Source organism: Heteronotia binoei, chromosome 1, assembly GCF_032191835.1.
Source record: "Heteronotia binoei isolate CCM8104 ecotype False Entrance Well chromosome 1, APGP_CSIRO_Hbin_v1, whole genome shotgun sequence".
Taxonomy (NCBI): Eukaryota; Metazoa; Chordata; class Lepidosauria; order Squamata; family Gekkonidae; genus Heteronotia; species Heteronotia binoei.
Genome location: NC_083223.1, coordinates 45,908,253 through 45,925,163, shown reverse-complemented (window position 1 = coordinate 45,925,163; position 16,911 = coordinate 45,908,253). Strand labels below are relative to the sequence as shown.

Genomic DNA, 16,911 nt, shown 5'->3' with positions numbered 1-16,911 from the left:
CTTTTTAGTACCAGACTGAGCAAGGGATACAAAAGAAAAGGGTAAAATGCAAGTCCTCTGTCCCTCTCTCTATATATGCCCTATCAGATTTTAAAATATAGGACAGCTTCTTTAGTTTACAAGTTCCAGATCTCTATAGAGTCACTATTACCTTGATGCTTGCTCCAGCTCTCCAGGCAAGCACCTGGTCAAAAATGGCTGCCTTCCCAGAGGAGAGGTCTGCATCCTTTCATGAACTCAGCATCCCAGGAAAAGAGATCTCCTTCCCACTACAAGGAGTTTTTATCATATCTGTTTCTCTACCAGGTCACACCAGGTTGAAGAGGCTTTTTCTAGAAATCTCCAGGACATTTCCTCCTGGAAGTCCCTCTAGCATTTCATTCCTCCAAAAATCTCTGTTCCCTGCTTAGGGAAAGGGGGAGAGCTTGACCCACCCATTATCTCACCTATTAGATCTATTAGCAGTTGTATGAAGATGAGCTGATGTAGGTCTGAGAAGCAACTGGACAGACTTTCCCCTACCTCCTGCCTGGTCTCTGCCCAGAGGGGGGGGAAACAACTTTTAAAACACAAAGAGGAGGTTTGGCTCATTTCAGTTCTCCCAGGACAAAATGCATTTCTTCACAGAGACCAACAAGATTTTTTTTTGGGGGGGGAGTACCAGCTTTCAAAAATCAAAGCCTCCTACAAGTAGATGGAGATGCATATGTCTTTATATTCCCATCTGGAGGTGGGAGGGGTATTGCAAAGAATGTCAGAATGCAGGATGAAGAGGTACAATGCAAAAAGTAATTAGCTTGATTAAAGCAAGGGAGAAATGCTTAGGGGCAGAATATTAGCACCTATAGTGAGATAAGATTCCCATGTCTCTATTCAGCCGTTGGTGGTCCATTGTTCAAAATTTGTGGAAGAACTCAAGTTCAGCTATTTCCCCCCTGAAATTCTTTAACAACTGTTTAGGACAAGTAGAGATTACATAGGGTCATACAGACCAGGTTCACTAGAATAGTTACTAATGGCAGCATGATGGGGTTCATGAGCCAAGGGGGGGGCGGGAAGCATTGCCCTTCAGCTCTCTGTTTCCTTACAAAAGAAATCAGGAAAGGAATAAAACAGGAAAAGTAAATTATTGATAAATTAGGGATGCTGTGTGCTAATCATGATTGTGGAATCAATTTCCCGTTTTGGGTACCTCAGAAACTCTGGGGAATATTATTTTGAAGGTCTTCTCAGACTGAGATTTGAACATTAATTACCAATGATATTTCCAGCTCTCTGCTTTGAACCTTTCCTTCACTATGTAACAAGGATTTTTTTTGCATAATTTATGGTAAATTAGCTCATTTGCCATTGGCTGCTATTGGCAACAAATAATAGGAGAAATTATTCCATGGAATACATGTAGATGGATGGATAGCTATAGGCTGGCAAATAGGGTTGATAGCTTGTATCCTGGTAGATGAAGGGAGTGGGGGGGAGGAACAGGGCTTTTTTTGAGCAGGAATGCTGAGGAATGCAGTTCTGGCTGGCTTGGTGCCAGGGGTGTGTTGCCTAATATGCAAATGAGTTCCTGCTGGGCTTTTTCTACAAAAAACCCCGTGTGAAACATTGGTGACATTGGGGGTGTGGCCCAATATGAATATGAGTTCCTGCTAGTCTTTTTCTACAAAAAGCCCTGTGTGAAACAATGGTGACATCAGGGGGTGTGGTTGAATATGCAAATGAGTTCCTTCTGGGCCTTTTCTGATGATAGGAATAATCCACAATGTCTTGACACTGTTGTTGAATTTGTTCTAACAACAGAAATGGATTGCCCAAGGATTACATGATATCATTCAGTCACGCTCAGATGGAGCAGCTGTGTCAGAAATCAGTAATTCTAAGAATATTATGCAATCAGGTCCCTCCATTGCCAAGCACAAGACTGTTGCCCAAAGTTCATTTTCTAGAACCTTCTCAATTGCACATCTCATTTGATGTGTGGACATTCCAAGGTGCTCAGCTGACTTGACACTGCAGCTTGAGTATTACAGCAGTCTTATGCAAAAGGTTCCACCACAGTGGATGCTGCCAAGGGTATGCGAAAGGAAGTTTTAAGAGACATTATACCTCTTCCAGAGGAGTAGTTAATCCTCACTAGGTAATCAAGTTTTGGGGGAAAAGAAAGTTGTAAACAGGATCAAAGGGCCCATTAACTGTAGGATGTACTAAGTGAGATGTAATTAGGTAACACTGAAATGCAATGAAGAAGAGTGCAGTAACTATTCACAATAGACGTAATTGATGGTAACATAGCTTCCTATTTTTGCTAAATTAGTTAACACTTGTAATGGCTGAAGAAGCTCAGATTTCTTAATAAGCTAGCTGTAATGGCTGAGAAATGCCACATTTTGCTCAACTAGTTTGCACCTTGTTAAATCTTCAGTAGTTTCACACTAGAGTATCCCTTTTGCTGTAGAATGATGACTTATAAACCAATATGCTTACTTTTCACATATTCATACAGTACAGTTCTACCAGCAAAATAGATTCAGGTGGGTGGCCATGTTGGTGTGAAGCAACAGACCAAAGTTTGAGTCCAGTGGCACCTTTAAGACCAACGAAGTTTAATTCTGGGTATAAGCTTTCCTGTGCATGCCCACTTCTGAAAAAGTGGACTCAGACTTTGTTCTAGTGCTACCAGCAGTAATCCACACGCGCATCATTACACAGCCTAGAAGTAGTCCCGGTTTCTTCCCCTGTTCACATGCCTGTTCTCACCACTTGCCACTTGCCAGTCAATCACTTAAATAAGTAGTTAGCAAATTAGATGGTCAACTACTGTTTTCTTAAGGCCTAAGGTTTGATGTTCTAAGTCTGTGTCATCGTCACTGTTATTTCACACATGTGCATTTTTGGCCCAGCCTTATGGATCATAGTACCCTCCTCATATTATTTAATTACTCGAGGAGAATCAATTTCACCTACTAGATGCAAAAGTGACTTCCAAGGCAGAAGGACATGAAGCTGGATGGCTCTAGCTAGCATTGCCAGTCTTAGCATGAGAAATTCCTGGAGATTTGGGGGAAGGGGAAATTTGAGGGAGGATTTCACCATGTGTCTATGATATAGCCATACAGTCTGCCCTCTGAAGGTGCCATTTTCTCCAATGGAACTGGTCTTTGTAGTCTGGAGAACAGCTGGAATTGGGGGAGAACTCCAGACCCTGCCTGGAAGTTGGCAACAATAACTACAGCTACTGCATCCCCACAAAGCAGTTTGGACATCGTTTAAGCTGTCTGGTGGTGAGGTGAGGGTGTTCAGCTCAGCTCATGAGTCACTGCAGCTGTCAAATGCTGGCCTGGTGAACCTGTTTGCTGGACAGCTTGTGCATCCCTAACAGATTCTGGATTTGGGATTGTGGTATCATTTCCCAGTTACATAGGAAATCTGAAACATGTCAGAGAGCCAAAACCAGAGTCTTCCTGTGTTCTTGGCTTGCCTGTACCCAAGCCATTGCCTTAAACATCAGAGTAAGCCTTCCTCCGTTTTACTTTCTGCAGACGCACTGCCAAACACAAGATTCTGCCCACTTTGGAAAACAAGACTGTCTCCTGAGCAATGGAACTTGCTCTAATAAGAACTTGTTCTAATAAGACAGAAAACAAAGCTCTGGCTGTACACAGAGTTTTCTCCCCGAGTTTTGTGTTTCTTCTTTGAATTTTGATCAGGTTTTCTTTTAGAGGCAGCGTGATATAGTGGCTGGAGAAAGAAGTACTTTTCTCCCTTTCTCACAATACAAGAACTCGTGGGCATTCAATGAAATTGCTGAGCAGACAGGTTAAAACGGATAAAAGGAAGTACTTCTTCACCCAAAGGGTGATTAACATGTGGAATTCACTGCCACAGGAGGTGGTGGCGGCCACAAGTATAGCCACCTTCAAGAGGGGTTTAGATAAAAATATGGAGCACAGGTCCATCACTGGCTATTAGCCACAGTGTGTGTGTATATATAAAATTTTTTGCCACTGTGTGACACAGAGTGTTGGACTGGATGGGCCGTTGGCCTGATCCAACATGGCTTCTCTTATGTTCTTATGTGGTTAGAACATAGGGAAAGGCTCTGGAAGGCCAGGGTTTCAATCCCCACTTGGCCATGGAAACTGGTTGGCCGTGGACTAGTAGCTCTTGCTCTCTGTTTTCTTCTACTCATAAGATCGTTGTGATTTGATTGCTTGGGATATTTATGTTGCTCAAAGCTGAAAACTCCCCCCCTTTAAATACCCTTTTTACTTCATTATATAATGAATTATGTCAGCCTATTGAATGTGGACACTTGCACACACATTATTTTCTGGATTTGTTTTATGAAAGAAGATGGGAGACCTACCTTATGTCCACAACATCCTGTTACATTCAGCACTGAACATATGTCCTTAATTTTTGCATTGGATAATTTACTTTACAAATATGAATCAGTGCTTGGTCATAACATTAAATGCTTTGCCCTGTAATTTTCAAAGTTCACTCGTGGCTTATGCGGCTTTTGGGTTATAGCATTTGAATGTTATTTATAACTCTGCATTGTAAAGTAGTGTCAACTTGCATTCTACTGTGTGCTCAAAACTCTTGGCGAGTTTCCCAGATAGTCACGAGCTGCTGGTTATATCACTACATGAAGAAAGTTGTTTTCAAGACCGACTATACAGTGTTGCTTTTATTCCCAAAGATTTGACATCATATTGTCTGAAACACTTGAAGAATTGCCCAACATATTGCAGTACATTTATTGTTGTTACCATTCCCAACTAGGCTATGTTGTTCCCTATGCTTTTTAGACTCATCCAAAAATGCTTGAGCTCTTCCAAGCCTGTGAAACTAGGAAACATGTGATTTGCTTTCCTCCAATGTTTCAATTGCATGTATGTAAAAAAAACCCCCAGAGATTTGGGCAATTCCTGAAGCATTCTGCAGTGCCAGTTGGCATACTCTCTGCCCCCTTGATGTTCCTGGGGGTTGCCAGTCAAGGTGGCGCTCAGTATGTGCGGGATGTTATTATAAAAGATAACTGGGAACCTGCAAGGACTTACTGGAGACATCACATTTCCTCCTCCACCACCATTTCCTCTTTTCTTTCCCTGAAAGCCCCCATAGCCTCTTCTCTTTTCCCACTTCAAGTGTCACTAACTTCTGGACAGGGCCTGACGAACAGATCTCCCAACTACATAAACCAGTTCCCCCTTAGGGTTGCCTATTCCATATTGGGAAATTCCTGGAGAACTGGTGGAAGAACCTTGGGAGGGTGAGGTTTGGGAAGAGAAAAGAGGTCAGCAAGGTATAGTGCTATAGAGTCCACCTTCCAAATCAATCGTTTTCTCCAGGTTCACCGATCTCTTATTTGGAGATCAGTTATGATTTTGTGTGATCTCACCTGGAGGTTGGCAATCCCCTTGGAGGAAATGGCTGCTTTGGAGGATGGAGTATATGGCATTATAGCCTTCTGATGTCCCTCCCCTCCACAAACTGTCTTCCTATCTAGGAAAATTATGTACAAGCTGAGTGGTGCCAGCCTCTGGGCCAGGCCCACTTTCATGGCAGGAAACCCTCAAGGACTTGTGGAGGAGAACTTCACTTTCCTCTGTCTCCCCCCAGGCTATTACCTCTTTCCCTCCCCCTGGCAACCTGGTATCCTCTTCCCTTTCCCTTCCTCATGCTCTCCTTCTCAGTCATTCATCAACCTACTTTATCTGCCTCCCATCTTCTGCTATATTTATTTACTTATCTTATATCTCACATTTTTCCACAATGGGGACAAAAATAGCTCAATTATTCTCCTCTCCTCCATTTTATCTGCACAACAACCCTGTCAGGTAGGTTAGGCTGAAAATATGTGACTGGTCCATAATCACTCAGTGAACTTCCACACCAAGTTGGGACTTCGAACTCTGGTCTCCCAGACTCTACTCTGAAGCTCTAACTGATAAACCGTGTTGGCCTTCATAGGGTGGCTGCTGTTAAACAGTAGCAAGCACCCAAGCGTAGTTGAGTCATGCAAACTGGTTGCTGTCCGACCTTGAGTTGACAACTTCCAGTAGGATTGCCAGGTTCCCTCTTAGTTGCAGCAGGGGGATTTTGGGGAGCGTTCTGGGGTTGGGCAGGACATTTCACAATGATGTCACTGTTTGGAGGTTTTCCCTGCTGGCTAGTTGGTGAAACCCTAACTTCAAGGTTGGATTACCCCAGAATTACAACTGGACTCCAGAAAAGCACAGATCCACCTTCCTGGAGAAACTGACTGCTTTGGAGGGCATATCCCATCGGCTGGCCTTCTTTGCTACGATACCATCTTATTGCTATACCATCACTCATTGGGCGTTTTCGCACAGGGCTTACCCCGGAGCGACGTCCCTCTTCACCGCGCAGCGTCTGCGTGGATTTCGCACCAACTGCTCCGCAGAACCAGGAAGAGCCGCAAAGTGCCGCGGCTTTTGCGTCGCAAATGTAAACCGCCAAAAACCAGTTTATATTTGCGACGCAAAAGCTGTGGCTCTTCGCGGCTCTTCCTGGTTCTGCAGAGCAGTTGGTGCAAAATCCGCGCAGAGGGACGTCGCTCCGGGGTAAGCCCTGTGCGAAAACGCCCATTGTCTTTTTAGACCATCAGTACATAAGAATGTGCCCAACTGAAAACGCCATCTATGGTCTATAACTTGCCTATTGTTTTATTGTACTGCCTCATATTGTTTGATTGTTTGATTTTAATTGTAAGTTTTAATTGTTGTTTTGTCTATGTTGTCATCCTTCCTGAGCCCATTTCCGGGAAAGGGCAGAATATAAATTAACTAAATAAAATAAAAATAATATCCAGCTGAGATCTTTTCCCTTCCCAGATCCTTCCCTGCTCAGACTTCACCACAAAATCTCTAGGAGTTTTGCAGCCCAGAGCTGGCAACCCTAGCCAGGCCTGGCCCCAATGAATCCTGGCTCAAAGGCCAAAATAGGCTTGGATAGGGCTCTGCCCCATCCCCTGCCTTGTAATGATAGAAGAACCAAGCTTGGAATACTGCAGTTGCCTAGCAACAGCCATTGAGGGAATCCATTGCTTAAAGTTGCAGGTATTCCTTTTATCATCTTGGGTTTCTTAACCCCCCTGAACAATTTTTTTTTTAATGTCACATGTTTCTGCAGAATCAGACATTCCTGAGCTGCTTGTTGAAATTTGCATGCCAGAGCCCCCTAGTGCAGCTTAGAGGGAAATATAATCATGACTTCTTTCCCTCCCCTCCTGTTCATTCCCAAACTCCACTTCTGGGGGACAGTGGATCCCCAAGAACAGCATATGGGGTGTATGACAGGCCCTTTCTACCAACTGAGGGGAGGTGCACAGCCTCTTATGATTTGGGGAAAGCAGATTTGTTTTGAATTGCAAGCCTTCCCCTCAGTTACCAGATGTTCTTAATAGGGCTGCCAATCCCCAGGTGATCCCCTGGTTTGGAGGCCCTCCCCCGCTTCATCATCAGAAAGTGGGAGTGGGGGGAGGAAATATCTACTGGGCACTCCATTATTCTCTTTGGAGACCAATTCCCATAGGGTATAATGGAAAATTGATTCATGGGTATCTGGGGCTCAGGGGGGCTGTTTTTTGAGGTAGAGGCACCAAATTTTCAGCATAGCATCCGGCGACTCTCAAAATATTCCCCAAGTTTAAAAAATATTGGACTGGGGGGACCAATTCTGGGAGCCCCCAAAGAAGGTGTCCCTATCCTTCATTATTCCAAATGGAGGGAAGGCATTTAAAAGGTGTGTGGTCCCTTTAAATGTGATGGCCAGAACTCCCTTTGGAGTTCAGTTGTGCTTGCCACACCCTTGCTCCTGGCTCCACCCCACAAAGTCTCCAGATATTTTCTGAGTCAGACTTGGCAACCCTAGTTCTTAAGGCAGCAAGCATAAAGGTTTTGGGTTTGTTGCCATGAGGTAAGTTTTGTGGGGAGCAAGAACAACATGGAGATCACTGAAGCAGGATCTGTATGCAAACAACAAAGATTTATTTATTTACAGATTAGTTTTAAAGAACAGTTCAGCAGCAGAGGTCTCGAGACATTCAAATGAGAAGCCTGGCTGAGGCACGTTGATTTAAGCTAGCTATGGCTTCAGAGTGTGTCGGAATTCCCTTTAATGCTTGCTGGTACAAGCTGGCTTTCACCAATCAGCCACTAGGTTGGATCCTTTCACGCACACCAGCCTGCCCTATCACATAACTCAGTCTAAACAGTACAAGATCTCTCCAGAGACAAACCTGACAACTGGGTACTCTGTCCTCTCCCAAAGGTAGTTAAAACTACTCTAACATGCTGCTAGGCTGAGCGACTCTGATAACTGGCTGCTTTTTTTTGCTGAGGCAGATCTATACTATCATTGCCTCTCCCTGAGGCAGACCTGAACTACCACTACGCTTCCTTCCAACATTGCATCCCTTCTCTGAAAGGCTGATTGGATGCTGGAGCAGGACTCCCATAGGCTCAGGGATAAAAGGACTGAGTGGCTGTTGTTCTCTTCAGGGGCGGGGCAGCCTCCTGTCTGTCACAGGGCAAGTCAGAGGTCTGCCATAGCAGTGGGGAACTGATGAACACTGCCTCCCCTTTGCATGTGCATTAATGATCAGCGAGATCCAACCCAATTACACCTAATGACTACCTTACAGAAGCTAATTAGCAGCCTTGCACAATAGCTCAATTGCAACCTTACCGTATTTATTATCTTCTTTGCCATCTTATGATCAAGGTACAGAGCAGCTCATTGGAAGATGCTCAGACCCAAATTACTTCCTGTACAATCTTAAGCGAGTCATTTAATACCACAGTCGCCTTATTTTGAATTAGTAATTCCCTCAGGAGGATATTGCACAGCTCAGTGAAAATGATTTGTCAAAATGTTGGCAGATCTCACCTCTATTGGCCTGGTGGCCAGTCAACTAACTCAGTGAGTATACTGAACATGTGGTTTAGCCAGGGCGTTTTTTTTTTTTTTAGCAGAAGCACACAGGAACGTTCCAGCTGGCTTGGTGTCAGGGGGTGTGGCCTAATATGCAAATGAGTTCCTGCTGAGCCTTTTCTACAAAAAAGCCCCATGCAAAACAATAGTGACATCAGGGGTGTGGCCTAATGGGCAAAAAGCCCAACAGGAACTCATTTGCATATTAGACCACACACCCCTGATGTCAACTGCGTACATGTGTGTTCCTGCTCAAAAAAAGCCCTGGTGAGACCCATATCTCTTGCAAAAAAAGTATATGGGATACTCTGAAACCTATGCTTTAAAAACAAGTTTAAATAAAATGTTTTTATTGTGTGATCCAAGAGAACAGCTGCTTCTATAGCGCCACAACTCTGGGCCAAGTTGTAATCAATTTAAGCCTTAGTTTAGGAGTGACTGTACCAGAAACAAAAACGATGACATAAATAGGATCACACACAATGATCATGATTGATGACTATTGCCAATAGATGCAATCTATCTAGTAGCATCTCTCAATTGTTTGTGCTGAAAAACAGTAAACACCAGCCCAATTTCACACCAGTAACTATAATGACTACATATTGTTCCTCCTGGTGCCACAGCCACCTTGAATTCCTTAGGCTGAGCTATTGGTTCTCAGTGAACAATCAGCATGTTTTCTGGCTAGTGCTCTGAGGTAATCTGGAAATTAAGTGACTGTGGGTCAGGTCTGTAGCTAAAGTGGGGTCCAGGAACTTGGGAGACCTCACAAATCAACCCCGTTTCACCTTTATGGCCCCTCCAATCAGTCCCTCTCGGCTATGCTCTCCTTGGTATAGTTGGGTTGCCCAAACAGAGGAGAGGAGAGGAGCCATTATGGGCAGAACCCACACAGTGGAGATGCAGGTGAGTGGTGAGCCGCTGTGACTGCGGGTGGTGTTGCTGGGTGGCCTGTCAGGGCTGGAGCTGGAGGAGGGCCCTAGTACCACCAATGCCGCTGGGAGGGCTAAGGCTTCTGCAGAAGGCAAGGTGAAGGGCAAAGTTGTTTAAATCTATTTATTGTTTTATTGAATGTCACACATTGCCCAGAGCCTGGCATGAGAGGGGATGGGTTCTTAATTCAGTTGTCATAATCTTCTTCCTCTTCTTTTTCTTCCTCTCCTCCTTCTTCCTCTTCTTCATTTCTTTCCACTCCATACAAAATTATTTATAATTTTCTGCCATTATATTATTGGTAACATGCTTATTTGTTTTAACTATCTATCTTGTGTAAATTTTAAAAATGATTTTAACAGATGATTATTTTTGTATTGCATTTGTTATCATTCTTGTTTCCCAACTTTTTTTTTAAAGGAGTTGGTGATGGTGGGAGAAGATACTATTCTAAATAAAAAATATTTCTTAATGATAGTAGATGCCTCCTCAATGGGAGGCTTTGAATAGGTGATACTCTTGAAGAGAAAAGCAGAGGTGTGCCTGTGTTTAAAGTTCAGATTACAGTTCAGATTCTGGAATATACTAGGTTACTAGATGGAGACTGATGTGGGGACATGGGAGCTCTGTTGGAGTGATGGTAAGACACAGGGCTTTTTTTGAGCAGGAATGCACAGGAATGCAGTTCCAGCTGGCTTGGCATCAGGGGGTGTGGTCTAATATGCAAATGAGTGTCTGCTGGGCTTTTCCTACACAAATGCCGTATGCTAAACAATGGTGATGTCAGGGGGTGTGGCCTAATACGAAAATGAGTTCCTGCTAGACTTTTTCTGCAAAAAAGGCCCTGGTAAGACATCATTGCCAGGTCAAACCTGGAAGTGATGGCATTATATCAATGTGACACTCCAGGAGTCACTGGAAAATCTTTTAGCCATAGAGTTTGCAGTGAATCCTAGAGTGCCATGTCAACACAATCCTGACACCTCTATGTTCACTCACAGGTGATGTCATGTCAATTTTTTGAACATTTCTCCTTGCTGCCCAACTAAATGGCTTTTGGGATCAGAGGTGGCTATTGGGAAGTCTCCTGTTATAGTGGGAAATGCAGCAACCCTAGAGGAATCAGAGAAAGAAACAAGGAGACACTGCTCTGAGTTGGCTGAAGCACCATGGGATGCAAGATCTCTTTCTTTCTCTCTCTCTCTGGGTAGTGGATCTGCTGCCCTTCATGAGGTTCTCTGTGCCTCTACCTCTGCATTGCCTTTGCATTTTAAAATAAAGCTACTGAAAACTACAAAAATGCCACATGTCTCCAGTGTTCCCTCTTACTCTAAAAGGAACCCAACTCAGGTAAACACTGCATCTGTAACTTTTCACCCATTGGGGAGTGAGGCATATGTAACAATATGCAGTTTTAAATTGCTTATGTACCAGTTACTACATGGTGCATGACTGGATTGCACATCTCTGAACCTAAACAGTCCTGTCCCTAGAGATGAGCATCCTAATCTTCCCTATGTTTGCTCAGAGTCAGAAGTAAAATATAACAGGACCTCAGTGGTACTTTAAAGACTTACAAAATGTATTCCAACATAAATTTTGTCAAGTACCAGTAAGAGCTCTCATCCCCCGATGCATTGACATGCATGCCTATTAGACTGACACTTTGATGTTCACAACATAAAGGGCCGAGGAAAAGAGATGCTATAAAGAGAGGCCAGTTTAAAACAAGCTCCAATAAAAACAGTAGTCAGTTCACTCACAGTGCAGTCCTAAAATTGCTTTCCTGGGAGTAAGCCCATTGACTAGACCTGAGTAGGATTCTGCGCAGACAAGCTTAAAATGGCACTATGTCTTCTGTGGTTTAGAGTATATAAGGTTGATGTTTCCTGAGAGTTTTTTTTTAAAGTATATTTTTTTGGGCATTTGGGGTTCAACAGCTGTAGTGGACATCTGAAACCCATTCTCAATGGTGATAAAAATTTACAGCAAATGTTCAAACAATGTTAGAGAGGAGGCACAATTTTGTGGCAGAGCAGGAAGTCTCTAGATGTATGTTTGGTGTGATAGGTCATTTGAATGATGGATGAGTTGTAATTGTTAGTTATTCTTTCTGTTTTGCTTTTAGATTCCACTGATGAAGGATCCTGGCTGGATCCGAAATGTCTGGACCCGTAACCTGAATGTGAGTGTGCAAGGTGAAAAGATCTGTGGGTAATCTTTGGGTTGTAATTTATTGAATTGTGCCACAGATAGAGGATGTAAAAACTCCAGGCTCCCCGTAAAATTTCACAGAGCTTTGCTGTAGATGCAAATTAGATATTAGAAAGTTCTTAGCATGAAAGACCGCACAGCCAAAAAAAAAAGAGGGGGGAAACGTGGTGCTGTTTGAAATGGCCAGGCCCCTTCAAACTGCCCCATAGCTATGGGAGGGCTCTCACAAGGCAAAGTCCCCTTCCCAATTTATCCAGCCTGGCCAGAAGATTGTACCTTGTCTGCTCTGGTAGGAGACAGAGGAAAAAAACCCTTTTGTAGGTAAAAGCTATTTTCATTTCCCTGCTAGCTGTCTGGAGGTGTGAACTGACTATCACTGTACATTAGCTCATTAGCATAAAATTTTATTGGGCTAAAAAGAATTCACTACCTGGAGGTGTGACTTGACCATCAGCATTTCTAAAGGGTTGTTGAGCGAGACTGCAGACTATGAGAAAACTTTTTTTTTAAATGAAGGTGACAGTTTCGAACAATCCAAACCTCCAAAGTATTCCACAAGTAAAGTTAATATGAAGTTTCCTATAAATGTTTGTTTGCGAGCCCTGACCTGGAATAGACACATTGGCTGCTCAGTCAAACCGAAACAAGAGCAGCTTCTCCATTACTTTGCACAGCCTGATCGGTTTAGCAGGCTTCCTCAGAAGTAAGCTTCACTGTGCTAAACTGCCCCCTGCCTGCCCCCGCCCCCAAGAGAAAAATTCCTGGCTATGGCCTTGCCTTCAAAGATGGCTTATTGATGGAATGAAATCTACTATATGGGGTCCCTATATTGCCAGGCCAACAATAGAGAACATCCAGTTTAGAATAGTAATATGAAAGGGGGCATTGCATGCCCCCCATCAAACATACACTTTTAGATTACTTTCTAAATTATTCATCTTTGTCTACTCACGTGGCTCCTGTATGGGATCAGCTGATTTATGCATGCTTGCAGTCCTTTAGTCATGGTTCAGCCATCTCATGTTATGTGGTCCATCAAGAAGGTCATTACAAGGTGTTACGATGGCTGTGAGCAGATTTATATGGCCTACCAAAGGCAGGCTTGCTCAGATAGCTGGAGGCTGTTCTTGCTTGTAATCAGCAGATAATGACTCATTATAAGCTTAAAATGACCTCAGTAGGAACTGCCATGTTATATATGATTGATCAATACATCTTTGTCACTGTAGGCTCATTTGGGACAGATAAAGATTTCTTGGAAAAGACGTAGTAGAGGACTGGAAGAGGTCATCATAATAGCTCCAAATGGACTGCAGCTGGAATGTGTCATGCGAAGCTACTGATTTTTGTGGTCAATATCAGACTATAGATAATCAATAAAATTATCCTTATAACAAGATAAGTGTTGCTGTCTGAACAAGAAGGATAAACATAAGCAACATGAACAGTTACCAGGTATCAGTTCTCACTATGCACTCTTTAAGGTCTGCTTTGATTTCTGTAAAGCAGATGTGCTCTGAGGATTTCTGGTTAAAATTTATCAGGCACATGGTGGCTAATTCAGATTAGGACTGTGTTGATACATAGAAAGTACTTAAGCGTTCCCCTGAGTTGTTTCCCCAACCTGAAATGACCCTGGGAAGCTGCTATTTGGCTCATTGCAGAACTTCATGTGTGCTGATAGACTCTACATAAGTTTCTCCAACAAAACAAACAGTGGCTTCCTGTGACCATTTAAGGTCAGGAAAATGGTGTGAGGTGAGGAAGGATTATGCCCCCCGCCCCGTGTACTGTGAGCTTGATCTGAATTAAACTCCTACACCAGAGAAAATAACTTTCAACTGGGAACTCCCTGAGAATGTCTTCATGACAGGACCTGAGAGAGACCCAGGGATGGATGGAGGAGCAGTGTGTGTATCATATAGTTAGGCTGTAGAAAACAAAAACAAGGAATGCTTTCAAGACAAGGTGATATTTGCTAGAGTTACCTTATGAATCCTGTTACGAAATGGAAAGTGGTTCAAAAATTAATAATTGACAGGAGTTGTGTTGTATGCTACCTCCCCTCTCCAACATAACACGATTAGGAGCCAGGATCTCCACCCAAGTTCAGATTGCGCAAAGGTCTTGGTTTTTTTTATTTTCCCCTGCCTGCCTGTCTGAGGGAGAGAAATCACAAAATCACAATCAAACATCTGGTGCTCCTGGACAGGAAAGCTGATTAAAAGATGGTTTTAACATAGCATCTGTAATTTGCATGGGGAAGGGGGTGGGGACTACTGCTTTTTCATCATGTAAGAGGCAGAAAGCATATGAACCAGGGCTGAGAGGAAATGAATGGTCCATAGTCTGCTTTTGAGGCAATGATTCAAAGACCAAACCCATTCTCAGAGAGCACTGTATCAGAAGGTACAACAGAGGCCTTTGGGGGACAGGTGCTGGTCTGAACCTTGAGGGTATAGACAGTGCCGGGACCAAATCTGGACTTAAAATTTAGACATATATTTTAGGTATTGCCCTTGTGTAATGGGAGACCTGTAATCTTCCTGATATGTGCAGTCACCATTTTACATAAGCAGACCAATGTACATATTTTCTAGCTGTTATATGGGCAGCCACACTAATCTGAGTTTACAATGATGTGCATTGCACCTTGGGAAAAAAAATGTGCACTGCTCTCTTCACACAAAATGGCACCACACACAGCAAAAGGATTGCACATACTGGTAAATGGATTGCCACAGCTGCAATGAGGGTTCAGTATTATGGGGGTGCTTTTTTTATTCACAGATTGTTCTCTGGGCACTGGATGAGGGGAGTCTGCAGATTCTGTGCTTAAAAGCAGTGTAGGGACAGAGGAGGAGTAGCCAGATTTCCTGCTATGGTGGGAGACCTTTCACTGGCAACCTTTCCTTCCTTCGGCTTCTACAAGCAGCCATGAGAGAATTTTAAAAAAAGAAATCACTGGCATTGTGTGCTACATAATGTCAGTTCTGGGTAAAATCTGGAAGTTATGTCACATCACTCTGGGAATCATTGAAACTCTGTGCTTTTACGTCTGTCCCCCCCCCCTCACTCCCACTTGTTGCCATACATTCGCAACCCTAGAGGAGTAGTGGTATGTTGTCATGAAGTAATAGTCCAAATCAGTTCACTTTTTTGTTTTTGTTAAAAGTAATGGATACCTGTATTGGCGTTAATGAATATTGGAGAGAGGTGGATTCATGATCTGAACTAACTGTTCTCCGTGTGGACAGAAAAATCCAGGAGGGGAATGATTTCAGTGGCGCAATTTTTACTGATATGTGGAATCTCCATTGTAATTCTGCATGTTGCTAAACCTGTAAAAGGAGTGACTGAGCAGTGAAGAAATGTTGTCATGTCAAAGCACTGGTTACCTGACAAGTCAGACCAGTGGAAATCTGTACGGTTGGCAACCTCTGTGATAGTTCATGAAGGCTCTTGCCTTCGCATGGGACAATTCTGAGATGAAGCGCTGGAGCTTCCTCAAGGCCTGGGGCATCTGACATCACTGCACTGATTACTAGTAATGCTTGTGTGGCTGTGTTGTGGACTGCAGAGTGTGGAGGTGATGGGAGAGACCTGGACATACAATGAAGAGTTCACCTGGGAACAGGCAGGCATTGACCTATGGCTTTGATTCTAGGATGCTTATGGGTATGGCTTAGTTTTATTCTTCTGTATAGCTTTCTCTTTATAATTTGAATGTTGGGGTGGGGTAGGAGGTTTATTTGTTTATTTATTTGGAATATTTCTCTGCTGCCTCTTCAGTGCCCTGTTTGAGGTGGCTTACAATTGTGAGGCTTCTGTTATCATACTATCCTATGCAGTTACACCCATCTAAGTCAATCAGCGTAGAAAGATGTAACACAACGAAAGACTGCACTGCGAATTGACAACTGATGTAGAAGATGGTATTTGTATTTCTGACTTTGTATATCTTTTTCACTCTTTTATTGTGTTATTGTTCATGTTACATTAAGATTTTTCTCCCTTTAAGTTCAACATGATAGTTGTTTATTGTTTAAATCAATGGCTGTCCCATTAGCTTAAATAGAACCTTGCTAATTTACATGAGTTGAAGATCTGTCCATAAGATTCTACTGAATCAGACCAGTTGTCTGGTTAATCTACTATCCTGCTTGGCACAACAGCCAACAGATTTCCCTAAAGGTTCACAGCAGGGAAACAGAGGCCAGTCCCCCCTCCCCTGCTGCCCCAAATTGCCTCTAGTAACCAGCATTCCGAGGTTCTGTCAGCCACCATGGTTAATGGTAGACCTTTTCTCTATTTAAAATTTCAACCTGTGCTCCTGAGTGAAATTACAGAAGCAACAGTTATCCTGGTATTTCTTTTAGAAGCTGAAATGTTTTAGATTACTAACCAAATTCATACTTCTATTATTATCAAATGCATATAGTATTTCATTTTGACCACTCTGTGGAAATTTGAGAGATGTACCGGCACCGTCACTTAAGGTCACATCTACACCACAGCCTTAAACTGTTTCTGGTAGGGTTGCCAACACTAGGTTGGGGAATTTCTGGAGATTTGGCAGTCAGTCCTGGGGAGGGCAGGGTTTGGAGAGGGGCAGAACCTTGGCACTGTAAAATGCGATAGCATCTAACTCTCCAAAACCCCTTTTCTCCAGAGAAACGGATCTCTGTAGTCTGGAGATCAACTATAATTTTGGAACAAAGCAGTAGACAAGTGCACCTTTAAGACCAACTAAGTTTTATTCAGAATGTAAGCTTTCGTATACTTTTAAGCAGA

The 16,911-nt window shown here is 43.1% G+C and overlaps 1 protein-coding gene across 3 annotated transcripts in view; it reads left to right on the top strand.

The window, feature by feature from the left end:
• LPIN1 (lipin 1) overlaps positions 1 to 16,911 on the top strand; it is a 146,541-nt gene that overhangs the window by 39,799 nt on the left and 89,831 nt on the right. For all 3 annotated transcript variants that reach the window (XM_060233799.1, XM_060233776.1, XM_060233793.1), the window contains exon 2: positions 12,032 to 12,088. In XM_060233799.1, the coding sequence (XP_060089782.1) occupies positions 12,032 to 12,088 (57 nt within the window). The remainder of the gene's footprint in view (positions 1 to 12,031; positions 12,089 to 16,911) is intronic.